Source organism: Cibotium barometz, chromosome 63 (assembly GCF_041138505.1).
Source record: "Cibotium barometz isolate CiBa-2024 chromosome 63, ASM4113850v1, whole genome shotgun sequence".
Classification (NCBI taxonomy): domain Eukaryota; kingdom Viridiplantae; phylum Streptophyta; class Polypodiopsida; order Cyatheales; family Cibotiaceae; genus Cibotium; species Cibotium barometz.
The window spans coordinates 28462948-28488812 of NC_141108.1; the positions used below are offsets into that span (position 1 = coordinate 28462948).

The 25865-nt window shown below is 42.9% G+C and overlaps 2 protein-coding genes across 2 annotated transcripts in view; one reads left to right on the plus strand and one right to left on the minus strand.

Moving 5' to 3' along the window:
* Positions 1-10080, plus strand: part of LOC147603917 (uncharacterized) — a 12196-nt gene extending 2116 nt beyond the window's left edge. Inside the window, exons 2-4 of the mRNA XM_086795915.1 lie at positions 7991-8845; positions 8920-9139; positions 9228-10080. Coding sequence (XP_086652041.1) covers positions 8417-8845; positions 8920-9139; positions 9228-9739 — 1161 coding nt within the window. The 5' untranslated portion in view covers positions 7991-8416 and the 3' untranslated portion in view covers positions 9740-10080. The remainder of the gene's footprint in view (positions 1-7990; positions 8846-8919; positions 9140-9227) is intronic.
* A 3910-nt stretch (positions 10081-13990) lies between these two features.
* On the minus strand, positions 13991-15994 carry LOC147603918 (uncharacterized). The gene has a single exon (XM_086796059.1). It carries the CDS (start codon positions 15899-15901, stop codon positions 14225-14227), a length of 1677 nt encoding a protein of 558 aa, XP_086652185.1. The 5' UTR covers positions 15902-15994; the 3' UTR covers positions 13991-14224.
* Between the last annotated feature and the right edge of the window lie 9871 nt (positions 15995-25865).

A 25865-nucleotide genomic window follows, 5' to 3' on the forward strand; every position in this document is an offset into this window, starting at 1 on the left:
ACAGGTCGCCTGAAGGGGAGCCGTAGAGAACAGTAGCTGTAGGTTGGCTGGTAGGTACAGGTCGGCAGGTATAGGCTGGTGCAGGTCGGTGCAGGCCAGTTGGTACAGGCGGCGTTTCATACAAGCGGCTGCTGTAGGTTAGCTGGTACAGGCGGCTGCTGCAGGTTATTTGGTGTAGGTGGCTGCAGGGCGACTGGTACAGGCAGTGCAGGCCAGCAGGTATAGGCGGCTGCTGGACAGTTGGCGCAGGTTGGCTGGTGTAGATCTGTACAGGGCAGTTGGCGCAGGTCGGCTGGTGCAGGTCTGTACAGGACAGCTGGTGCGGGACAACTAGTACAAGCGGTTGACAGGACAACAGGCGCAGCCTGAATCCTTTTCTCTCTCTCTCTCTCTCTCTCTCTCTCCTTCTCTTCCCCTCGTGTGAGCTCTAGAGGGCAAAGGTGGCTGCAATTTCAGGACAGCATACTCTATACTCTCAGGGCTGGTGTTTTTGAGGAGGATTGGACCGAGGGACAGTAGTGAATCTGCTGAATATCTTTCTCTCTCTTTCCACTGGCTTACGAGTGCTTCAGAGTTGTTTCTTCTGGCCCTTTGTGAGAGGAGGGGTGTGGCAGTTTGAAGGGTGGAAACAGAGTTAAGACGGTGGATTTGTTCTTTGACTGAGTTTGAGGCTATGATCATGGAACAGCTTAATGCGTGCTCAAGGCTTCCCTGTTGCATTGTCTTAGTTGATTAGAGGAGACAGCAGTGTTGTTTTTGTGGGACACATATCTGTATGTGTATCCTCTATGCTAAGAGGTCTTGCGGGTTGCCAGATTGGACATGCAGGTTTCTTTTCCTTGACTGGCTTTGTTGTACTCAGTTAAGCTTTTCCATTGAAATTTAAGAAAGAAATACCGAAAGGGGCGCCAAGCTTTGGGGCCAACAGGTGTCGTTCTCCTTTTTGTTTTTGGAGCACTCTAGCTCTGGTTTATTTGTTTAATTGTCTGGACTACAATTGGATAGGTGACTACTAGTCTACCGCACTTTGGTTTCTACCAAAGGCCGGTTTCAAGGTTCCGTTGCGAGGACCCATTATCATTTTTCTTAAGGGGGTGAGCTCGTGGTTGTCTCGAGGAAAGCCATTGCTGAAAATTTCAGCAACATGTCAGACACAGAAGATGAATATTTTTATGATGAAGAGGAAGAGCAAGAGACCTCTCCTGAGAGAATTGAATCTGAGGATATTCTTGCAAGAGAATAGGTTGCAGAAGATGCACGTTATGAGGATGTAATGCAGCCAGAAGACATGCCAAGTCAAGAGGAAGATGATGCCCAATTTAAAGCTCGCTTGGCAGGCGCAGTGGATGTGTTTATGCAACTTACACAAAGTGAGAAGTTTGCTGAATTTATGAGAGCCCCTTCTGAACCTAAGAAGAAGAAGAAGAAAGAGCGTTCTAGGAACCCACCTCAGGGCAATAGAGGTGCCTTTCCAGAGGATCCTGCTTTTGGACCGTTTCCCAACATGCAGAACACTTTTGGTGCAAACCCACATAGTTCCTTTTTTGGACAGCCACCTATTCTGCAACAGTCTATGCATCCAGGCTATTTTGGCGATGGTTCCGTGTTCCAATCAATGTTTGGGGGATACCCTCTGGGAGACATGGGAATGCAAGGGAATTTTGGAGCTAATTTTCAGCCTGGTATGCAAGGAAACATGTATGGGGGCATGCAGCCCGGAATGCAAGGAAACATGTATGGGGGCATGCAGCCCGGTATGCATAGTGTATGTTTGGAAACATGGGGGGATCAGTAGGAATGTATGGTATGCCAGGTGTGGGAACTGGCAATGTTGACCCTATGATGGGCATGAATGCTGGGGGTAGCAATCTTGTGAAGCCACTTCCTTAATCTAACGCCTATGGGTAAGGCGAAGGATTATAAGGAAGGGGGAGCTGCAATGAAATTTGACACGTTCAGTGGGGCCAAAGACAAGCTAAAGGCACTTACCTTTTTACAGCAGTTTGATGCTGCTTTTTCTGGTGGAAATTACACGGAAGCCTCTAAGGTGAGAAAAGCTGCGACTTTTCTCAAGGGCAATGCATTGCAGTGGTGGTCCACTCTTCTTTTGTAGGGCATAGTACCATCTACTTGGATACAGTTTAAACAGGTGTTCTCTTCCGTGTGGCTCACATCTACTTTTGAGGTGGATGTAATGACAGCATGGCACAAGTTGGATGCATCAAAGTGTGAAAATCTTGAGGATTATAATAAGAAGTTTTGGGAAGCTTTACTCCCAGTTACTTCTTATCGTGTAGTGCCTTTGTCTGAGCAGGTTGAGAAATAATGTTGTGGGCTGCCCAAGGAAGTGCATGACTATTGCATAAAGACTCCAGTAACAAATATGTCGCCGATGATAGAGAATGCTATGACGGCAAATGCGTTACTCACTGGAATCTCATCTGGATTTAAAGGAAGTAAAAGCTCAAGCAAGAAATCTGAAAAGTCAGGGTATGCTTCGCGTGATGCAAAAGGGTCTATAGAGAAGCGGTATAAGAAGTTACCAATGTCCAAGAGAACTCCTGAGGAGAGACAGGCTTTGATGGACGCTAGGAAGTGCTTTTTCTGTACTGAGGAGAGACATATGTCTTTTAATTGTCCCAAGCGTAAGTCCCAAAAGGACTCTGACACTAAAGGGGAGTCCAAGTCTAAGAAACCAAAGCCTTCTGCAGGGTTAGTTCCTGATCTTGTTGGGGAACAGCCAAGTGGTGAAGAGACTGAGTTGTGCAGGGCATGGGGCAAAGTGAGAGATCAGAATGCCTTGATTTTGTTTGACACAGGTGCTAGAGCCAACTTTATCTCACCAGATTTGGCTGGCCGATTGGGGATCCGCGCAGAGGAGATGGGACCTTTGTATGAGGCTAATATGGCTTGTCCTGGGTATGCAGAACCCGTTACCCCTATTATTGGGAAGCTCAGGCTTCATGTATAGGGTTATGTGGATAGTGAGGAGTTCTTTATCATGCCACTTGATGGGTGATGTTTTGTTGGGTATGCCATGGTGCCATAGAGTACATGCAGTGGTGGATACGTACAATAGGAAGATTAGTTTGACTCATAGAGGAAAAGAGCATATTTTGGATGTAAAGCTTAAAGGGGAATCTGTTCCTATTGTATCAGCTTTGGCCATTTCATCAGTAATGAAAAAGCATCTTTTCGCGTACTTGGTTTTTGTAAAGGATGCAAAAGATGATGAGTCTAAATCTAATTTGTCTATGTTAGATAAAGACAGGACTGATTTCTTACGTGAGTTCCAAGATTGTTTTTTCGAGTCATTGCCAGGAGAACTTCCTCTGGAAAGGCTAGAAGATCATGCTATTGATCTAATTCCGGGGAGTACCCCACCAAATAGACCGCCGTACCGTGTTAGTGCAGCCCAACAAGAGGAAGTTATGAGCCAGGTACAGGAGTTATTAAAAAAGGGGTTGATCCAGCCTAGCTCATCACCCTTTTGCTCACCTGTGCTCTTAGTGCAAAAGAAAGATGGTTCTTGGTGCATGTGTATAGATTACAAGGCGCTAAACAAGAACACCATCAAGAATCGATTCCCTATTCCGAGGATCGATGACATATTGGACCGCTTACAGGGCTCCACAGTCTTTAGTCGGATAGACTTGAAAAGCGGGTATCATCATATACGCATTAGACCTGAGGATGTGCATAAGACAACATTTCGGACCACTTTTGGGCTATATGAGTTCTTGGTTATGCCCTTTGGTTTGACAAATGCTCCTGCCACATTTAACAGGATGATGGACAGGATTTTCCGACCTCATAGAGCGTTTGTGGGCACGTTCTTTGATGAGGAGCATAGGAAGCATTTGGCCATTGTGTTTGAAGAACCTTGGAAGCATAGGTTGGTCATTAATGGCAAGAAGAGTGAGTTCTTCTTAGAAGAGAGACACTTCTTGGGGCCTTATCGTGTCTAAAAATGGAGTCCGTATGGATTCTTCGAAAGTGGAAGCAATTCTCAATTGGCCAGATTTGAGGACCGTGCATGATGTACGCAGCTTTTTGGGATTGTGTTCCTATTACAGGCGGTACATACAGTATTTTGGTGAGATTGCTTCGCCCCTTCATGCTTTAACTAAGAAGGAACTCCGTTTTTGATGGGCTGATTGGGAAATTGCAACCTTTAAAAAGCTTAAAGAAAAGCTTACTTCGGATCCCGTATTTTAGTATTACCGGATCTACGAAAGGCTTTTGTTGTCCAGTGTAATGCATGTGGGAACAGCATTGGGACAGTTCTCATGCAGGAAGGACATGTGATAGCCTATGAGAGTCGTATATTACAGAATGCCGAGAAGCATTTACAGGTTTATGAGAAAGAGATGTTGGCTGTAATTTATGCTCTTTCTACATGGAAACACTATTTGCTTGGGGTTGATTTCACTGTGCAGACAGATCATCAGACCTTGCGTTATTTCCTCACGCAAACTAAACTTTCTGAGAAGCATATGAGATGGGCCAACTTTTTGTCTATGTTCCACTCAGATTGTACATGTGGAAGGCAAAAAGAATGTTGTGGTAGGTGCTTTGTCACGCAAGCCACAGGTCTTAGCAGTTTCACTTGCTTATCATCATGAGCTTGATGAGATGAAAGAGCAGTATGCCCAAGATGAGGATTTTGGAAGGCTTTATGATCAGATGTCTGAGGGTTAGCGGCATGATCATTATACTCTCAGGGATGGCTTTTTGTCGATGCATGGTAGACTGTGTTACCAGGCAGTTACGACTCAAGGTTATGATTGAAAGTCATGCTCCACCGTATGTAGGTCATAGAGGTATTGACGCCACGGTAAAGGCAGTTGAGGCTTTCTTTTATTAGCCGACCTTGAGAAGAGATGTGGATGCTTTTGTGAGGCAATGCATCGTATGTCAGAAGGTAAAGTTTGACCGTTAAAAGACACCAGGGTTACTTCAGCGGTTACCTATTTCAAATAGACCATGGGAGAGCATTGCCATGGATTTTATATTTGATTTTCCGATGACACAAACGGGAAATGATGGCATTTGGACTATTTCAGTAAGCAGGCTCATTTCATTCCCATGCGTAAGACGATCAAAGTTGATCACATGGTGAAGTTGTTTATGGCGAACATCTTCAAGTATCATGGCATGCCTTCGTCTATCATTAGTGACCGTGATCCACGGATGACGAGTTTATTTTGGAGAGGGTTGTTTGACAACATGGGTACAACTCTCAAGTTTTCATCATCATTTCATCCACAGACAGGTGGTCAATCAGAAGAGGCTAATTCTACAGTGTTAGATCTTCTTAAGTGTTATGTGTCAGAGCACAAGCAACAATGGGAAAAGTATCTTCCTTTGGTGGAGTTTGCTTATAACAACACCGTCCATACCTCGACGGGCAAGGCGCCTTTTGAGATTGTGGAAGGAGGGAAGAAGGTACCACCTATTTTGCACACAAAGGATAAGATCTTTGAGGCTGACCAGTATGTGGAGAACATGGATGAAGCTTATCAGAGAGTTAAGTTGGCACTCCAGAAAACTTAGCAAAAGCAAAAGAAAGCAGCAGACTGTCACAAACGTGCATTAGAGTTTGCATTGGGTGATTGGGTTCTTTTGCGATTTGAGAAAGCTAGGCTCAAAAAGATAAAGGGTAAAGAGCGCTTATTCCCTAAATTGAGCATGCGCTATTATGGACCTTTTCGGGTATTGGAAAAGATTGGTGAGGTGGCCTATCGTTTGAAACTACCAGATCACTGGAGGATTCACAATGCATTTCATGTGAGTCTACTTAGACCTTTCCGTGGGGATGTGCTTGAGGATGTATCAGATGAGGCTCAGCCGGAAGTTGAGGAACTTGATGAGGTTCTTATTCCAGAGCAGATACTGGCACATAAGGAAAGAAAGGTACGAGGTAAAGTTTCCCGTCGCTATCTTGTGAAGTTCAAGAACTCACCGATGGATGCGAAGTGGATGGAGGAGGGTGACTTAGCAGATTCACCTCAGGTTTTGCAGCTTTATCTCGATGCCTTTGAGTTGGAGCCGACTCTTGTTACGGCTCATTCAGGTTCAACAGAGCATGGGTCTGGAGCATTGCCTGATGATCAAGAGGGGGGTAGCACCTCCACTCCCTTGATACAGACAGGCTTAGATGACATCTAGAGGTCGCTTGGTGCAGCTTTTGTCTCCCCCGAAGGTACTGATGGTTGACAGTACATTTGTTTATGGGACTTCTATGATATGTGTGTACTGGTCACATTGGATGTTGTGGTTGTGTATGGTTCATAGTGGTATACAACTTGGACTATTACTACACCATTGGTTTGCAGTGAATGTTGCTACATATGCATGGCTTAGAGAGATTGGGACGCTGATCTTGCCATATTGTACTTTTCACTTTGCGTGTCTTTATCACCAGATTGCAATCGAGGACGCTTGCCATTTTTCAAGAGGGGGGGTATGTCATGACCCTGTGAAATTGGAACAGCACAAGTGTGGGCATGGTGGACGGTGAGCAAGATAAATATTTCACAATTCATACTTGGGTGCCCGGACAAATGGTAACGTGTGTGGACATCCCCAAGTGTGAAGGGGGACCAAGGGATTTAATATTCTAATGTTTTAACCTTGGGTGGCCCCTAGGGATAAGTTTTAATAAACTTAAAAGGGCCTTAGGGCCTTAGATATTCTTATGGATAAATTTGGGGAGAGGCTACTCCATTTTTGGAGGTACACGCCTCTCTCTCCCCCCCCCCCCTCTCTCTCTCTCTCTCTCTCTCTCTCTTGCTTTTTGGAAAAGGAAAAGACGGTTGGCTGCGTGGAAGAGAGGACGTGCAGGTCGGCTGGTACAGGTCGCCTGAAGGGGAGCCGTACAGAACAGCAGCTGCCGGTTGGCTGGTAGGTACAGGTCGGCAGGTACAGGCTGGTGCAGGTCGGTGCAGGCCAGCTGGTACAGGCGGCTGCTGCACGTTATCTGGCGCAGGCGGCTGCAACAGGCGGTGCAGGCCAGCAGGTACAGGCGGCTGCTGGACAGTTGGCATAGGTCGGCTGGTGCAGATCTGTATAGGGCAGCTGGCGCAGGTCGGCTGGTGCAGGTCTGTACAGGACAGCTGGTGCGGGACAACTAGTACAAGCGGTTGACAGGACAACAGGCGCAGCCTGAATCCTTCTTTTTCTCTCTCTCTTCTTCTCTTCCCCTCATGTGAGCTCTGGAGGGCAAAGGCGGGTGGCTGCAATTTCAGGACAGCATACTCTATACTCTCAGGGCTGGTGTTTTTGAGGTGGATTGGACCGAGGGACAGTAGTGAATCTGCTGAATATCTCTCTCTCTTTCCACTGGCTTACGAGTGCTTCAGAGTTGTTTCTTCTGGCCCTTTGTGAGAGGAGGGGTGTGGCAGTTTGAAGGGTGGAAACAGAGTTAGATGGTGGATTTGTTCTTTGGCTGAGTATGAGGCTATGATCATGGAACAACCAGATGCGTGCTCAAGGCTTCCCTGTTGCATTGTCTTGGTTGATTAGAGGAGACAGTAGTGTGTTGCTTTTGTGGGACACAGATCTGTATGTGTATCCTCTATGCTAAGAGGTCTTGAGGGTTGCCAGATTGGACATGCAGGTTTCTTTTCCTTGACTGGCTTTGTTGTACTCAGTTAAGCTTTTCCATTGAAATTTAATAAAGAAATACCGAAAGGGGTGCCAAAGCTTTGGGGCCAACAGGTGTCGTTCTCCTTTTTGTTTTTGGAGCACTCCAGCTTTGGTTTATTTGTTTAATTGTCTGGACTACAATTGGATAGGTGACTACTAGTCTACCGCACTTTGGTTTTTACCAAAGGCCGGTTTCAGTACCTCTGCTGAGAAATTAGCTTTAGCAAATTGTTATCTTTTTTCAGCAGGTCTTGTTGAGTTTCTTTTTCCCATTTAGCAAAGTGCGAGGCCTTTTTTTCCAGGTTCCTAGCTTTAGCAAAGTGTTCTGTGTTTTTTTCAGGTCTCATCGAAACGCTACTGCTGTACAAGAACTTTGTCACGGTCCTCAAGGCTGCCGTGACCCGTCACTACCACATCAGCATCAGCATCTGCATCTCATCTTTTGCATGCTAAAAAGAAGTTTAGGTGTCACCATTACCATCATCTCATTGAAAGAAAGATTAGTAGTTGCTCTCATCACCATCACGCAAAAGAAACACACCCTCGACAAGCACTTACAAGACCGTATCAAAGATCTTAAAAAACCAGTGTCATTATCATCACTGTCGTTATTTTGGCATGACTCATCACCAGCCTCATTATCATTTTCTTAACATTTTCTGTACTCAAAACAAAGAAAATTTTTGAAGTTCTTCCAACACCTCCCTAGATAAACATACTACTAGCTATAAAAGAACATAGCTGTTTGTGTCCCAATAGCTTGCCCATGCAATTTCTCGCCTTCCAGGCTCGTGGCATGCCCGGCCTTCCCATTCAGCACATTACCAATGTGGATTCCATTACCTTGGACTGCACACAAGCAACACCATTGCCTTTAACCAGGCTATCAACTCGCGCACCTGCGCACCAAGTTGCAGCAACAAACCGTTTCGATGGAGCAAGTGTGGCCTTGCCAGAACATTCGAATGGCAATCTAAGCACTGGCAGGTTGGCCTTGAACAACAATGTGGGCTTTACCGAGCATGTTGCCTCCCATTTTATGTCCAACTCGCATGGTAGTCAGGACAGTGAACATGACTTGGCAGCCATGGTGCATGATTTCATGGAGAATGGCAGCAACGGGTCAGATTGCTATGAGAGCAGTGATGGAGAGAAGAGTGTTTCAAACGGCCTAAAGCTTTTTGAGACTCTTCAGGTATTCAATTCTTCCACCTTGCACAATTCCAGATTTTGTTCTCTGCCTGTCTTGATAATGGTCCCCTTTTTCAGGCTCTGAAGTCCAATGCTACATTCATTGAGAAGGAGGTGCTATCGGTTCTCACCACATTCTCTTTGTCTTTGAATGATAAAGATTTGCTTTGCCTTATCCCTAGCATAGAATGCAAAGGAGGATGCATTCGTCGCTTGCTGGTAAGGCGTCTCAAACTTTCAGGGTATGATGCTGCTATTTGCAGTTTGAAGTGGCCCAATTCTGGCAATGTGCCTGGGGGTAAGCTTCTTATGTGTCCAACTTGCCTATTTGAGAATTTTTATGCGGCATAACTGTTTCAGATCATGTCGAGCACTATTTGGTGCAGGAGAGTATGAGTACATTGATATTACCTTCAATGGGGATTTCGGAGCAGGGGGTCGTCTGATTGTGGACATCGATTTCCAAAGCCAGTTTGAAATTGCCCGACCTACTCGTTCTTACCTGACTGCTCTGAAATATCTTCCTATGATCTTTATTGGGTCTGTGGAAAAGCTCTCTCAAATCCTGCAAGTGATGGCAGAAGCTGCAAAGTTGTCGTTGAAACAGAATGACATGCCGGTTCCTCCGTGGAGAACCCTCAATTACATGACTGCCAAATGGATGTCCCCTTTTGAGAGGCACCTTATTAACACACAGAGCCCTAGCATCTCAGAGCGGACAGAACACACAAGAACAAAGCAGTGTGTGGAGCAGTTGCGGCATTTGAAATTGTGCATGGCTCCTGAAATGGACAAACACAACATGGTAAGGTTGTCTCCTCCCAACAAAAGCAGAGCCATTAATTGCAACGGTCTTTGGTCCTCATCTCAGCAGGGGCTTATATATGAAGGCATTTGAAATTAAAACTGCAGACAACAATGTGTAGCTTAGGGGTTTGACAAAAAAGAAGTTACCTATATGCATTTATTAGTACTGTATCTCCTTGCGATGTGCATGCATGTAAGGCCAAGTCTATAGAGACGAGATTGTTAGATGCACAAGAATGGCCAACTTTCGGGAACCTTCGACGTGTGCTACACCAAAAATCGTACCTAATCTCACAATTTCACGAAAGGTGCCAATGCCGATGATGAGTGTGATTCATCAGAACTTTGAAAGTAGCTGAGAGTCTTGCAATACAAGAGGGGTTGGACCTTGATAGTAGCTGAGAGTTTTGTAATACAAGAGGGCTTGGTTTATTGGTGTACTTCTAGTTCTGACTGCTGATGTGGTTGCATGTTCTTACAATTTTTTCCTAGTAGAGACATTGCAGAGTGCTATGATGATGAACACCGTTTAAAATCAGTTTTGTTTTAATTGACGGAGTCTGGGTTCATGATAAATTTTTAAACCTGATCTGTTGGGGGCAGGCATGTAAATGTCATGTGATGTTTGGAATTTTAACTGGCTTTGAAGGGTATGAACCAGGGTACTCTGGGGTGAGGGTGGTCCTCAGTGTACACACTGGGTGATGGGTAAGGACTCAGGAGCTTGTACATGTTCATGCAAAAGTTCAAATTAGTGACATAAAGGTAGCAATTAGAGGTGAAGAACCAGCAGCTAGTCTCAAGGGGTAGAGCGAAGCAAAGCCACCAGCTCAGCAGCTACTTAACCTTCACCGTAATTTCACTATTGGTTCCTTGTCGCTTTATTTGCTTTTAAAACCCAGAGATAAAAGATGGAACATTGTTTTGGAGATATTGTCATTGATGGGTCAGAAAATGGACTGTTGAAGAGGTTTTCACAGAAGGCCTTGATCTGCACAGCATGATTGATAATGAAGGTCATATATATATGAGTAATAAGTAATCAGAGAGTACAACTTTTAGTGCAAAGAGGAGTATTAAAGAGGATTCCAAAAGTAACCTCCATATGCCTTACCTTTTAAGCCACAAGGAAAAAAGAGTACCTTGAAACAACTAAGACCAGGAATTACCAAAAAAAATTGAACAACTTTTTGTCGAATCAATTCTATGTGTTCTAGGCTAGAGCATCAACCAAGAGAAGGGATATATACATGCTAGCAAGAAGGCAACCATTGCACTTCTATCACTATCAAGGCCCTCTCAAAGTGTTGGTATGACCAACTATAAGGATGCTCACAAAGTAGTGGCATGACCAACTAGAAGGAAGCTTACCAAATTTTCAAGAAATGCAGCTCGCTTTACCCAATTCGACAATGGTGGTAGAATTGAGTATATGCACAATGATTAAATGGAAGCCCCATCAAGCACTACTCCAAATCTTACATCCTTGTAAGCTTGTGTTTGTTGAATGTTAAAAAATGCTTCATACAACTACCACCTTGAATGTGGTTACAAGCCTGCAAGCAAGGAGAACGGTAGCTTCACAAGAAGTAGGTAGGGCTTCAACATTAAAGGATCCCAAAGCTCTACATCTAAAGAAGTAGAAGTTAAACATCAAGATGCTATTAACAAATTTTTGACCACAAAAAAGCTAGCAAAAAGCCAAATAAGCCAAACAAGTAGGAAAAGGTGATGGTTGTTCACCGTATTGAGTAGGTTAGAGGCCACTAATGCCTCGTCTCCATCCTCCTCTCTTGATAAAACTCTTGAATTAGCCAAGAAGGAAAAGTTGGCTAGGCATGAGCAACCACAAATCTCTAAGAGAATCCTAATCCTATATTGAGGAAAATGCTAGCTTGAGAAGACCCATCAATTGGCACAAGAATGTTAGGAATACATAGAAGGTAAACCCCATGTAGTTTCTACTCTTGTGGATCCACCTATTGTAGAGGCCATTCTTAAGGAACCCATATAGCAATCTCAAGAGAAACCAACACAAAAAAGAATGGAGAACTCAAAAAAAAAAAGAATTGGACTAACTCTTTAGGAAGCAATCTAGCAACCTCAAGAAAAGAGTTGGGCTCTTTATTAATGGAGAACTCCAAAAAAGAAGCCGTCATCATCGCCACTTCTTCGTTGAGAACGCATCTTCGAGCTCGTTATCAATGCTTCATGAGCATTGTCATCGATTTTTGCATCCCTGCCAATAATAACATTTCTACCCTCTACTCTGTTATTTTTCATACACTTTACAGGTTTCTTCATCATCGATGAGCCATCTCAATTGCATTCAATAGGCATTGATAGTACCTGCAAGTTATTGGGATATTTACATTTTGTATCAGAGATCTGTTATTTGCAGGTTGCAATGGTAGACAATGATGTATTTAGGATGATTTTCGTTGAGGATAAGCTTGATGGGACCAACTACCCATTGTGGTCCTATATGATACATTATGTATTGGTTGTCAAAGGGCTTTGGAATGTTGCTATTGGCATAAGGCACGCTTGTCTCGCTAGTGGAAGATAGTACAGATTCTTTGGATGGTGATATTAGTTCAGATGTAATTATGGCATCCACCTCCGCACCTCCGACAATGGAATAAGCTAGGTGGGATGGCAAGGATGCTTAGGTACATGCATTGGTAGCATTGAAGGGGCCTTATTCCTCATATTAAAAACTACTAAGCAAGCTTGGGATACGCTTGCTTGCACTTTACCAGGTACATAATGAGGCACGAGTGGCCTACTTACGCAAGTAGTTAGAGTCCGAGCATTTGAATGAGGGAGACTATTGGATGAGATTCTCGTAAGGATCGAAGATCTCAAAGAGCAACTTGCATGTATTGATGATGCCTATCCGCAGATAGTTCATTGGTGTCTACTGTTCTCATAGCTTTACTGAGTTCATACCATGGTTTTTTAACATCTGGCTTATAATGAAGGGTAATCCAAAAGCCCTATATTTGAGGAGATGGTTGCAATGCTCTTGCAAGAAGAGCAATCATAACAAAACCAAACTAGTATGCACGTGGGAGATTAGGCATTCGCGCTATCAAAAAGGTAAAGGCAAGACCTTTTCTCAGGGTGGTTGCAAGACAACGACAGAATCAACCCAACCTTCTAACAAGGATGCTAGGAAGGGGGCTAATACACCTAAGAGGAAAGACATGCAATTATTGTCGCCATTATATCAATAATGCAAAAAAGGCTGGAGAAGGAGCAGAAGAAAGAGTCATGAATGAATATGGCTGACACATCACCACTGAGTGTTGAAAATGAGAAGTTAATGAACTATGTACAAGATGATTGGGCATTCATTGTGCATTTTGACTCTTCTGTCCACCATGATGTATGCATAGCAGATGACAGATCAACATGTTTGGTATTTTGATAGTGGTGCTAGCAAGCATATTACTTCTTAGAGTGACCCTTCAAATGTTTAAAAATGAATAAATTTAAATATAACCGAAAGACATTGAAAATTTAAGCTTAAATATCTAAAAGAATTAATATAGAGGAAAAGGAAATGGATTGACTCCTATTGAGCACGTAAATGTGGCTCTGCTACTACACTTAGTAGTCTACTACTGGAAGCTCACAAAATGTGGCTCTGCTACTGCACTTAGTAGGATATAACACTCTCGAGGGAGACCCTAGCTATTGCTTGTTGGTGGATACAAAGACTACAGATCTGTAGTACATGTTTGGCATCTCTGATCTGGCTCATTCTGTCTCATGCCCCAATGTTGACTAACACTACGACAGCTCAGAAGCGCAGCAGATTTTCCAGAAACCATGACATGTTAAAATCTCATTGCCGTTATGTTCCTGTTCTGTTGAATAAGGCAGCCTGTTTCGGAGATCTAGCCTCTGTCAACCCCTAAAAGTGATGGTTGCTTCAAAATAGTACATCACCTGCTTAGCAGTACAAACCCTTTCCACACCCAATATCCAGTCCACTTAACGGTTGCCTTCCCTTCCTGCACTAGTCCTTGTAATGTGTAATGGCCTCTCCTAGACATGCAACGTTTCCTTCTTATACAGGACCAATCCACCCTCCAGACTCCTAAGAACTTGGTGATGAAATGAAAAAACATATGCACGTATCATATGTGAATATGCAAACAAATTTGTCTTAAGAAATCGCAAAGGAGCATCAGAATAGATTAAACAATCCTGACTCATGGCTGAACATTGCCTTGAACTATGCTTGTGATGACACAGAACATGACAGCCAGATCTTCGAACAACACAATTAAGAAGAACAGAATAGAACCATTGGACTTTTAAGATCAACATGTGACATTGATGAATTTCCATTAGAGTGAGAGGAAAATCAAATGCTTTATGTAATCTTTATTCTGTTGAGGGCTCCAAGAAAAGCAATTTTGATGTATGTCTCGAAACACTAGCATTGTCATCACAAGATGCTTCCCTTCTTTATTTATGAATGTTGGAACTTTCATCCTGCAACCTTGACAAATGAGTCTGCCATATATGCATAGAAACACTCTTACTGTGCAAGTTGCATATCTCACCGCTGTGATTGTACTTTATTCATTCTGTTGTGTAACTCAACCAAGAGTTGTGCACACTCCATACGCAGTTTCTTTACATCTGGTGAAGATTTAAGCACCTGTTGAACATGGTCATCTTCTAGTAAAGCAATGGCACGCTGCAGGACCTCCTCAGCATCCCTATGTGTTTTCAATGATGACTTGTCGTCTGCCATCAGATCAAGCTTGTGGATTAGCAAGTCACCAAGAGTGGTCAAAGAGTGAACTAGCAAAAGAGTGTAGTGTGAGGCCGGCATTGTATTGTTCTGGACAGAATTCTTCCTTCTTACCGCACAAACTTCCTTCCATTGCAGCTCTGCTATCCTTACAGCCTCAACAAGTAGCCCTTGGGCCTTCTCGTAGCTCACAAGTGCAACCGACCTGTCATCAGAATCAGCCTTTTTTCCACGCTGAAAAACAATTCCACCCAATTTAGACAGGGATGCTGCCACACGAATATCATTGTCACCACAATTTTTCCTCAAAATGCTGATGCACCTTTCTGAGAGCCCCTCGCATTCATCTAGCTTGCCTTGTTTTTGAAGAGTGGTGATCAAAGATTCCAATACAGAGACAATGTCTAGGGAAGTTGAATCCTTGGAAAATTCCAATACTTGCACAATTTTCCTTTGGATGACCTCAGCTTCTCCAAGCTGATTGGAGAAGACTAGTATTTCTGACAATCGACTCAACCGTTTAACAGCAACAGTTGTGTTTCCAAGGCCAATTTGTTCAAGTATCCTGATTGAATCGCTAATGAGAGCCACACCATCATTCACATTGCCACGGAGGCGGATCACCTCCCCCAAGTGAAACATTGTGGTGGCATACTCTGGGTGATCCAAGCCCAGAGCCCTCCCTTTGATCTTCAAAGCTTCCTCATAGCACTCTTGAGCTTGCTCAAGCTTTCTCTGCAGCAAGAAAAAGCCAGCAAGGTTGTGCAAAGCAAACCCAACACTTCCATCTTCGACACCGGAGCTTTGTCTAAGCCTGTTGACTGCCTCGAGGTAGAGAGGTTCAGCCTTATCGTACTCCTTTTTCAGTCTAAAAAGCTCAGCCAGATTGTTGTAACATGAAGCAACATGGGGGTCTTGTTCTCCAAAGCCCTTCTTGGCTTCCTCTAAAGCTTTGAGGAAGAACGTCTCTGCATCGTCATATGATCCCTGGGCACAAAGGTTTCTGGCCTTGTCCGTGAAGATCCTCCATCTTGCAGTATGGAGATTGGATTTTGCTTCAGGCTGCTGTGGAAGGCCAGTGTCATGCGAAACTTGATCTTCTGCATGACTGATCTCTGCATTCAACCACAATGCAAGCACCGAGGAGCCCAGCACCAGAGCTGCTTTTGCAGCCTTGCCTGATGTGGTTCCTTTGCAAAACCCTGAAGCATCCATGCCCGATGTAGTCCTGTTTGCAAACCCTAAAACTGCATTTTCTGCATTTCTTCTTGCTGTAGTAGAAGCTTTCCCAAAGTCTTTTGCAGCCCAGCCAGATGTGGAAAACCCTAAAACTTCTTCTGCGTCTCTGCCTGCTGTGTATCGTTTTTCAAACCCTAAGGCATTTGAATGAAAAAAGCAGCTTACCTTTTCTGTCTGTGAGTGTGGGTTGAGCTCCTTAGAGATGGAGAACCTTCGCAGTCGTCGCAACCAGACACCCATTGCCCTTGAAATGCATCAGAAGGAGGCCAAACCCAGTTGAAATAAAGACAAGAACATATTGTTTAATTATAATCTCAACACTGCTTTACTTAATCCGGGTTATTCTGGAGCATTGTCTTTATAAAAAAAGTTTTCAATCTCATGCCATAGTGATTTTTGAATACAATACTATTATTTGTATGCTTTTTTTTACCAATAATATATATATTATAAAAAGAAAGGAAAAACTTTACATTGCTTTCTTTATAACTCTCAGCAACAAATAAGTCAACCACCATTAAGTAGGCTACATACTAAATCCCATCTATCATCCTCAATGACAAAAGAAGATTCATCCCAAGACAACTGGTACCCAAGCAAAATGTAAGCCTCAACCAAAGCTTCGGTTGTGCAGCCCCTCTAGAAGCCTGTTTTTCCAGAACATCACCCTTCACCTCCCCTTTCTGAAACCAGATTTTGATTGTTGGTCTAGTCCCCATTGGATTCTCAGTAAATGCAACAAAGACGTAGCTTGCTTGCTTAACCTTCTTATACCATCTCTTTGTTCTAGGTCCATATCTGACTAGCTTAGTATTCGGGTCCACCCGTCCGTAGGATGGTGCCGTTGGGGCATTCCATCCTCCCACTTTCCACCCTACTCACGCGTCAATTTGTTTTCTAATTAATCCTACCACACTGTTTGACATAAATAAACATGTTTCTTAATTAAGGCCCTTTTCAACAAGGTTTATTAAAATAGCCTTTTTACACAATACAATAATGCCAAGACAAGATTTTTAAAAAAAAGTTATACATGAATCAATTTCATACAAGCCAAACCGACTCTCTTATTTATTTCCTTTATACCGCCGATGATCTAGAATTCGGCCTTCCAGCCTCTACATGCTAGGTAAAACCCTAGGAGACCATACACCTCATCGGCCGCCGCTGGCGAGGACTCAAGCCGGCCTGTCGCCTCCTCTCAGGTGCTCCATCGCTCGATCCTCCCGCCCCTGAGAGGGATGTCTGCGCACTAGGGTGGGCTAATTCACCGCACTAGCCTGGGCCCTCAGAACTAGGCAGCATCACTCGCCTTAATCGGCGAACCTCATTCTCCCAATGGTATGAGGAATACCATGGGCCAACTCCGGGCCTTACTAACGTCTCCGTCGTCCAGCTATACAAGCACAAGAACGGGGCAGCGTCAAGGTAAGGAGAGTTGTACATGTACCTTAATTTAACCAAGATAATAATCCATTTACTCAACTAAACCATAGGACTAGAATCCATGTTACCTTCTTAAGAAAACAATCATTTTCACAAAGATTTTAGCATTTCAACTTGAGATTGTGATAAGACATTCTTTATTAAGGCATATGCTGTTGTTTAAAAGAATACAAACTTTAACTAGTAAATCAATCAAATAGATCACTATTAACAATTAATAGAGAAGTCGGGGGCATACCTCAACCCCTAAGAATGATATATAATTGAAAAACAAAATATGTATATACCTTATAGAAGTTTATCGTTTATCGTCGCCTTGTTCGTTAACAAGAGTTTTAGAACTTGACATATGAGAATAGAGTCTTCTAATACCTTGTCTTACGATTGAAATCATCCAATCATCCCCAAGCTTTATCTCCTATTACTCGTACTGTGACTCTTCTCTCTTTCTAAGGTCTATGGCAAAATAGCCTTCTCTTACAGGGCTACGGCATACTATTCTTTCTCTAAAAGAAAAGCTATGGAGTTTTGGTCTCTTCCTCCGAAAGACCATAGCAATCTAACCTTCTCTTCTAAGATATTAGATAAGAATGAAGGGATATATACATATCAAGCTCTAGGATTACCTTGAGGCTACTTGCTACCTTCTTACAGTTTTCCTTGTGTACCTGACAGAATCAGCAATTGTTTCGGCCATAACTCTCTGATAAAAACTCAGAATATGGTCATATAACCAGTCAAAAGAACTGGAAGACATCTAGTCTACAAGCTTGCGTAGGTAGAATAGGTAAAAACATCTGTATATAGCCACAAACGCGCCATCTTTAGAAACGCGTTGTTTTTTCACATTTTTAGTATGCATGGACTCTAAATATGTAAAAGTACTCTAAATATGACCTCTTATCACCTAAATTCAAATTTCTATTTTTGGAGATACTTACCTCTTTTTAATAGAACTATTCTTGTCTTCTTGTTTCTTTTAGGATTTTTGGAGCTAATATTTTTAAGAGTGGAGAGGAGAGAAAGTTCAGGGTTTTCAGTGCAGCAATGGAAAGCTTAAAAGAGGGTTAGAGTTTGAGAATAGGCTTCCTCAACCTAGAGTAGACTAAAGAGGGATAGAGTTTCTGCAGCAATGGAGAGGGAGGGAGCTTGAGAGAGAGAGAGAGAGAGAGAGAGAGAGAGAGAGAGAGGGAGATTGAGAGGGAGGGAGCTTGAGAAGGAGGGAGAGCTAGAGAGGGATGGAGTTTCTGCAGCAATGGAGAGCTTAGAAAAGGAAGAAAGAGGGAGAGGGAGAGGGAGCTTGAGACTAAGGGAGCTTGACAAGGAGGGAGAGCTCGAGAGGTATTGAGTTTCTGCAGCAATGGAGAGCTTAGAAGAGGAAGAAAGAGGTTCAAAATGAGCTTTCCAAACCTAGAGTATGTTGGGGGGAAGTTTGAGAGGGAAAACACACTTTTGGAAAAAATTTAAAAATTTTCAATTTTTAGGATTTTTCATTTGCGCGATTCTAGGTGGGGGGACCTCTAAGTTTGGGCCCAAGAGGTAGGGGGACAAGAGTAGTAATTAGGCCCCATTAGCAAACCAAAGCCTAGGCCCCCTAGGGTCCTGTCAAAGAAGTCAAAAATGTGCACCCAACCCTCTTCCTATTGGTCCATTCAATCAAAAGTTAATCCAAGAGGCCCTCTTTGGGTCCAAAAAATTCCTAATGTTGGCAGGATCGATCACCACAGTCTCAATATAATTTTCAGCCATCATTCGATGCTAGAGGTGGTCGTGGTTTTCACCCTCATGCTAGAGGAAGATCTGTATCTAGAGGTAGGAGGAGATGGCAAACACCGCAACAGAATGCTAGTAGCATTGAGTGTCACTATTGTGGTAAAATGGGATATATGGCTGGAGACTGCTATAAAAGGAAGAATGACTTCTGTGGTGAGCGTAGCATGGCAATTATGCATCATCTAGCAATGCACATCACAGAGAGTGATGATATTTGGTATATGGATTCTGTCGCATCAAACCTGTAAGGTCCCTCTCAAGCCATGTATGTATGTGTCTCTTTTAATATAGATTTCAATAAGAAAAGAGAGTGTACTTAGAGAAGAGAGACAATAAGGCTAAAAACATTAGGAAAGTGTTAGAATAAAAATATTAGCTCCAAAAATCCTAAAAGAAATAAGAAGACAAGAATAGTTCTATTAAAAACAGATAAGTATCTTCAAAAATAGAAATTCGAATTTAGGTGATAAGAGGTCATATTTAGAGTACTTCTACATATTTAGAGTCCATGCATACTAAAAATGTGAAAAAACAACGCGTTTCTAAAGATGGCGCGTTTGTGGCTATATACAGACGTTTTTGCCTATTCTACTTGCGCTGGCTTGTAGATCTAAAGCTCTTGTTAACGAGCAAAGGCGACGATAAACGATAAATTTCTATAAGGTATATACATTTTTTGTTTTTCAATTATATATCATTCTTAGGGGTTGAGGTATGGCCCCGGCTTCTCTATTAATTGTTAATAGTGATCTATTTGATTGATTTACTAGTTAAAGTTTGTATTCTTTTAAACAACAGCATATGCCTTAATAAAGAATGTCTTATCATAATCTCAAGTTGAAATGCTAAAATCTTTGTGAAAATGATTGTTTTCTTAAGAAGGTAACATGGATTCTAGTCCTATGGTTTAGTTGAGTAAATGGATTGTTATCTTGGTTAACTTAAGGTACATGTACAACTCTCCCTACCTTGGCGCTGCCCCGTTCTTGTGCTTGTATAGCCGGACGGCGGAGACGTCAGTAAGGCCCGGAGTTGGCCCATGGTATTCCTCATACCATTGGGAGAATGAGGTTCGTCGATTAAGGCGAGTGATTGTGATGCTGCCTAGTTTTGAGGGCCCAGGCTAGTGCGGTGAATTAGCCCACCCTAGTGCGCAGACATCCCTTTGAGGGGCGGGAGGATCGAGCGATGGAGCACTTGAGAGGAGACGACAGGCCGGCTTGAGCCCTCGCCAGCGGTCGACGATGAGGTGTATGGTCCCGTAGGGTTTTACCCAGCATGTAGAGGCTGGAAGGCCGAATTCTAGATCATCGGCGGTATAAAGGCAAAGAATAAGAGAGCCAGTTTGGCTTGTATGAAATTGATTCATGTATAAACTTTTTTTTATAAATCTTGTCTTGGCATTATTGTATTATGTAAAAAGACTGTTTCAACAAACCTTGTGAAAAGGGCCTTAATTAAGGAACATGTTTATTTATGTCAAACAGTGTGGTAGGATTAATTAGAAAATAAATTGACGCGTGAGTAGGGTGGAAAGTGGGAGGATGGAATGCCCCGACGGCACCATCCTACGAACGGGTGGACCCGATTAGTCGGGTAGTTTTCCAACATATTAAGTGAAAGCCCTATGTTAGATAAATAGGTTCTCGAGCAATTCTATTCTAGAAGACTAGGCCAACCGCTGTGCCTTATATGGATGAGGAAAAAAGCGTTGTCTCTAGGAATTAAGACTAGTAGTTGCCCAAATTATGATCAATTACCCTATGGGTGATTTGATTTTTAGAAGACCACGCTCCCCCTGCGGGATAGAACTAGGTCTTACCTATGAATCGTATCCTTGAATCTCTGCATGGTCAAGGTGTTGATGAGTAGGAAATTTTCTCCAAGATAAGACTTAGTGGACTATCTTAAGTGTTTCCCCTATTTTTGGAAGGGGGAACCTTACAAGTGGTATCAGAGACGATCTTAGTTCCTAGGATTTGTTTTTCAAAGGTTAACTGTCAAGGGATTAAAACAAGTGATTGTTTATTATATGAGGACGAATCAATCATCTCTACGGACCATAGAAGTGATTTGAATATCCTCACATGTTGAGACAATCATCCTATGAAATTGTGCTTGTATCTTGGGGGTACACAGGCAAGATATTTGTACACTAAATTTGAGAAATAATAGTGGGGAGGAAACCTTTTGAGGAAAAACATAGGGTGATCAAATTAAGAAACTAGTGAGAGACTAAATAGAAGGATAGACCGAAACTTTGTTTAGAGACATTTTCAGGATATATCTCATTAGTTTGCATATTATAAATTATTAAGATTATAACTCCACTTCTTTCTCATTTTCACGCGATAGAAACCAAGCATGAGCTCACACTATCTCTTTGCATTCACATGGCTACCCACTTTGACAACTTCTGTGAGTTCCTCTCCACCACCCCGTGGGCGGGCAAGAGCGAGCTCTTTGTCATGTTCTCTCGTGAAGTCGACTTTGAAAAGTCGCTCGCCCTTGCGTCCCAACATTATGAGACGCAGAGATTGCATACATGGAGCAATACTTGGCTCCCCACTCCATGTCCTTTCCCCATTGCCCCAATGATCGATGGGTGCCTGTTGAGCTGCTTAAGTACATTCAACAATATGCCCGCCCCTACATCCAGCGCCTTGAACGCTTAATCGACATCTGCATCCCTGCAGGAGCTTACTGTACCTTCAATAAGCAGGAGGTGAAGAGGTTGGGGAAGGGCAATTTAGGAACTAGGTTCCTCTCATGGCTCGCCACTTTTACGTTCCTCATCAGCGACGATGAGGATTCGGATGAGGAGGTAGAGATGCTTACATTGCAGTGGTGGCAGGGTATTTGAGGGATAACAAGGAAGTGAAGGCAGTAGGAATGAGTGCTAGTGTAGAAGAGCAGCTTGCATCAGAGCACTTTCCAAAGGGTGCACAATCTGCAGCTGAACAGCCCACTGTAGTAGAAGATGCGGGGCCATCTTCCCCACACGAGGAGAGCAAGGTGCTGCCAGAGCTTGAGATCAATCTCTTGAGCACCATTGTGGTGGAAGGTGAAGAATACTTATTTCTTTATGACCTCGAAAAGATAGCTGGCTTGAGAATGGATGAATGTATGCCCAACCTCAGTCCTCACCTAGATAGTGCTATATTACCCCTTGGAGAATCTATCGCAGAGACAGTTGCTTTGGTCAAGGAAACTATGGTTGAGACCGCAGAGCAAGCCCTAGTTCCAGAGGAGGAATTCACAACCTTACAAGACAAGCTAGAGGCTGAAAAGGATACCCTTGCTGCTGCTGGAGTAATGGAGGAGACCAAAGCACCAAAAAAGGATAAGGCTAAGTCCTCGATTGACCTCTCCGCCCCCACTAGCACTTTGGCAAAAGAAAGACATTGAGCAAGAGGTAATAATCGACCTTTACAACCTAGAAACATTTGTAATTACGTATAGCAAAATATTTTGATTTTTTCTTTGTTTGCAGAGGGTGGTTGAAATTGACGCATTTGCTCGGAGAGGCGACGGCAACAGAGACCAGGCCAAGGTCCATGGACATGATGCTGCGTTGGCGCACTATCTTGGTTGACTTCCTGTGAATGGCATCGCCATTATCCATAGGGACTACACCGCTCAATCTGCCTTCACTCTCTTCTTTTTGAAAGCCCTCTCTAAGGTGCTCTGTGTAGCCTCTATGGCACAGAGCACCAAATGTATAGTTCTGATTAAAAAATCCCTTGCCTTCGATGTTTTTGGTTCTGGATTTAGGGGTAAGCTTCTTGCTTGTATAGGTATAGCCAAAAGCATAGGCATAGAGGATCCTCAAGAAATAGCCCAATCACTCCTTGAGCACACTCTGCCCAATAACAAGAGAAGGAAGCTCAATATTGTAAGAAAGCTTTTGTAAAGATGATGTATTATTTCTTATTATGAATACAATACAATTTTTGTAAACTTATTTTCATCAAGTATATCATTGTTTTTTCTAGTTTGTACCATCAATGTTTTTGTGAATCCATCAGAAATGACCCTAGGAGCCTGGGGGAGTAGTGCCAGAACAGTGCGAATTTTGAGCCTACACCGCTGCTGTAGAGCCCAAATTCGCACTGTTTTGGCACAGTTTTCCCAACCCTTCCGGAGCAATTCTAATGCATTGGATGATAAATAATGTATTTTTACACATGATTAAAGGTATTTTTATCTTGTAAATTACTATTTCTCATAATCAATATACTCAACTTGATTATAAATGCATCAAAAATGATTTTGAGTGGCTAGGGGAGCAGTGCCAGAACAGTGCGAATTTTGAGCCTGCCCGCCGCCGCTGTTGCTGTAGAGCCCAAATTCGCACTGTTCTAGCATAGCTTCCCCAGCCCTCCAGGAGCAATTGGATGACAAATAATATAATTTTACACATGATTAAAGCTATTTTTATCTTATAAACTATTAATTCTCACAATTAGTGTACTTAAATGCATCAAAAATGATCCTGAGTGGCTGGGGAAGCAGTGCCAGAACAGTGCGAATTTTGAGCCTGCACCGCCGTTGCAGAGCCTAAATTCGTACTATTCTGGCATAGCTTTCCTAGTCCTCCAGGAGCATTTTTGATGCATTGGATGATAAACACTATATTTTTACACTGATTAAAGCTATTTTTATCTTACAAACTATTGTTTCTCATAATTTATGTACTCAACTTCATTATAAATGCATCAACTTCATAATTTGTGTACTCAACTTCATTATAAATGCATCAGAAATGATCCTAAGTGGCCTGGGGGAGCAGTGCCAGAACAGTGCGAATTTTGAGCTTGCACCGCCGCTGCAGAGCCTAAATTCGCACTGTTCTGGCATAGCTTCCCCAGTCCTCCAAGAGTAATTCTGATGCATTAGATGATAAACACTATATTTTTACACATGATTAAAGGTGTTTTTATCTTATAAACTACTATTTCTCACAATTAGTGTGCTCAACTTCATTATAAATGCATCAGAAATGATCCTGAGTGGCTGGGGGAGCAGTGCCAGAATAGTGCGAATTTTGAGCCTGCACCGTCACTGCAGAGCCTAAATTTGCACTGTTCTGGCATAGCTTCCCCAGTCCTCCAGGAGTAATTTTGCTGCATTAGATGATAAACACTATATTTTTATACATAATTAAAGGTGTTTTTATCTTATAAACTACTATTTCTCACAATTAGTGTGCTCAACTTCATTATATCAGAAATGATCCTGAGTGGCTGGGGGAGCAGTGCTAGAACAGTGCGAATTTTGAGCCTGCACCGTTGATGCATAGCCTAAATTCGCACTATTCTGGTATAACTTCCCCAGTCCTCCAGGAGCAATTCTGATGCATTGGATGATAAACATTATATTTTTACACATGATTAAAGGTGTTTTTATCTTATAAACTAGTGTGCTCAACTTCATTATAAATGCATCAGAAATGATCGTGAGTGGCTAGGGGAGAAGTGCCAGAACAGTGCAAATTTTGAGCCTACATCGCCGTTGCAAAGGCCAAATTTGCACTGTTTTGGCACAGCTTCCTCAGTCCTCCAGGAGTATTTCTGATGCCTTGGGTGACAAACTGGCACATGATAGACACTCCTAATGAGAAAGGAGATTTCAAATTGACAAGAAAGATTCAATTTATAGAGAGTGAAGATAAAAAAATTCAAAAAGCAAGAGAGAATGTATGAGAAAAGTCAAAAAGTAAGAGAGAGAGTATGAGAATATTCCCTTTAAAAAGTGAAACTAGGGGGGTATGGCTGATGTGGCAAGGCAAAAAATAGGGGTCATCATAGCCTTTGTCTCCCTTAAGCCCAGCTTTTAAGCTCTAATCCCTTAAAATTAAGAATCCTTAGGAGGCCCTTTTTGGGTCCAAAAAATTCCTAATGCTTAAAGAGAAGAATGACACCAGTGCAATTATTAAAACCCCCCATTACCTCGAAGGGGAGAATGGCACCATGTCCATTCTCCGTACGTTTAAGGCGTACGTTTAAGGAAGAATGGCAGTGGCGCCATTCTCAAGGCCTCCCATCACCTTGAAGGAGATAGTGGCACCATTCTCAAGGCCTCCCATCACCTTGAAGGAGATAGTGGCACCACTGTCATTCTCTCTTACGTTTTAGGAAGAATGGCAATGGTCCTATTCTCAAGGCCTCCCATCACCTTGAAGGAGACAATGCCACCACTCATTCTCCCTTACATTCAAGTAAGAATTGCAATGGTGCCATTCTCAAGACCTTCCATCCGCTTGAACGAGAGAGTATCATGATTTCCATACTCCCTTACATTCAAGGAAGAATTGCAATGGTGCCATTCTCAAGACCTTCCATCCGCTTGAACGAGAGAGTATCATGATTTCCATACTCCCTTACATTCAAGGAAGAATGAGAGTGGCGCCATTCTCAAGACCTCCCATCACCTTTAAGGGAAGAATGGCACTGGTGCATTCTCCCTTAGATTGTTTTCTATTTAGTCTTTGCTTCATCAGGTAGCTTTTTCATTAGTTTCAGTCAGTGGCCATGGCTAATAACAGCAATGATGTATTTCGCATGTTGTCTGCTAATGACAAATTGGATAGAGACAGCAACTACCTAGTTTGGGCATACATGATGCAGTATGTTTTGGTTGCAAAAGGAGTGTGGAACATTGTGCAGGGTATGGATGTACGTCCACGTTCTGTGGATGTAGGATCTGTTGAGGATGTTGCAAGTTCTAGCAGCTCTACTATTGCTCCTGTTTTACCCACTACTGAACAAGCTCGTTTTTGGGATGGTAAAGATGCGCAGGCTCATGCCTTGATTGCACTTTCTGTCAAACGTAACATCACTCCACATATTCGTTCAGCTAAAACAGCAAAACAGGCTTGGGATATTCTAGTTGGTTTGTATGCAGGTCGCGAGGCAAAAATCTCTTATCCGCGTAAAGAGCTAGAATCGAAGATTATGTAGGAAGATGATGACATAAATGTTTT

What these genes read in the sequence shown, in the direction of transcription:
- LOC147603918 (XM_086796059.1), bottom strand. Translation starts at nt 15,901, where the DNA reads ATGGGTGTCTGGTTGCGACGACTGCGAAGGTTCTCCATCTCTAAGGAG.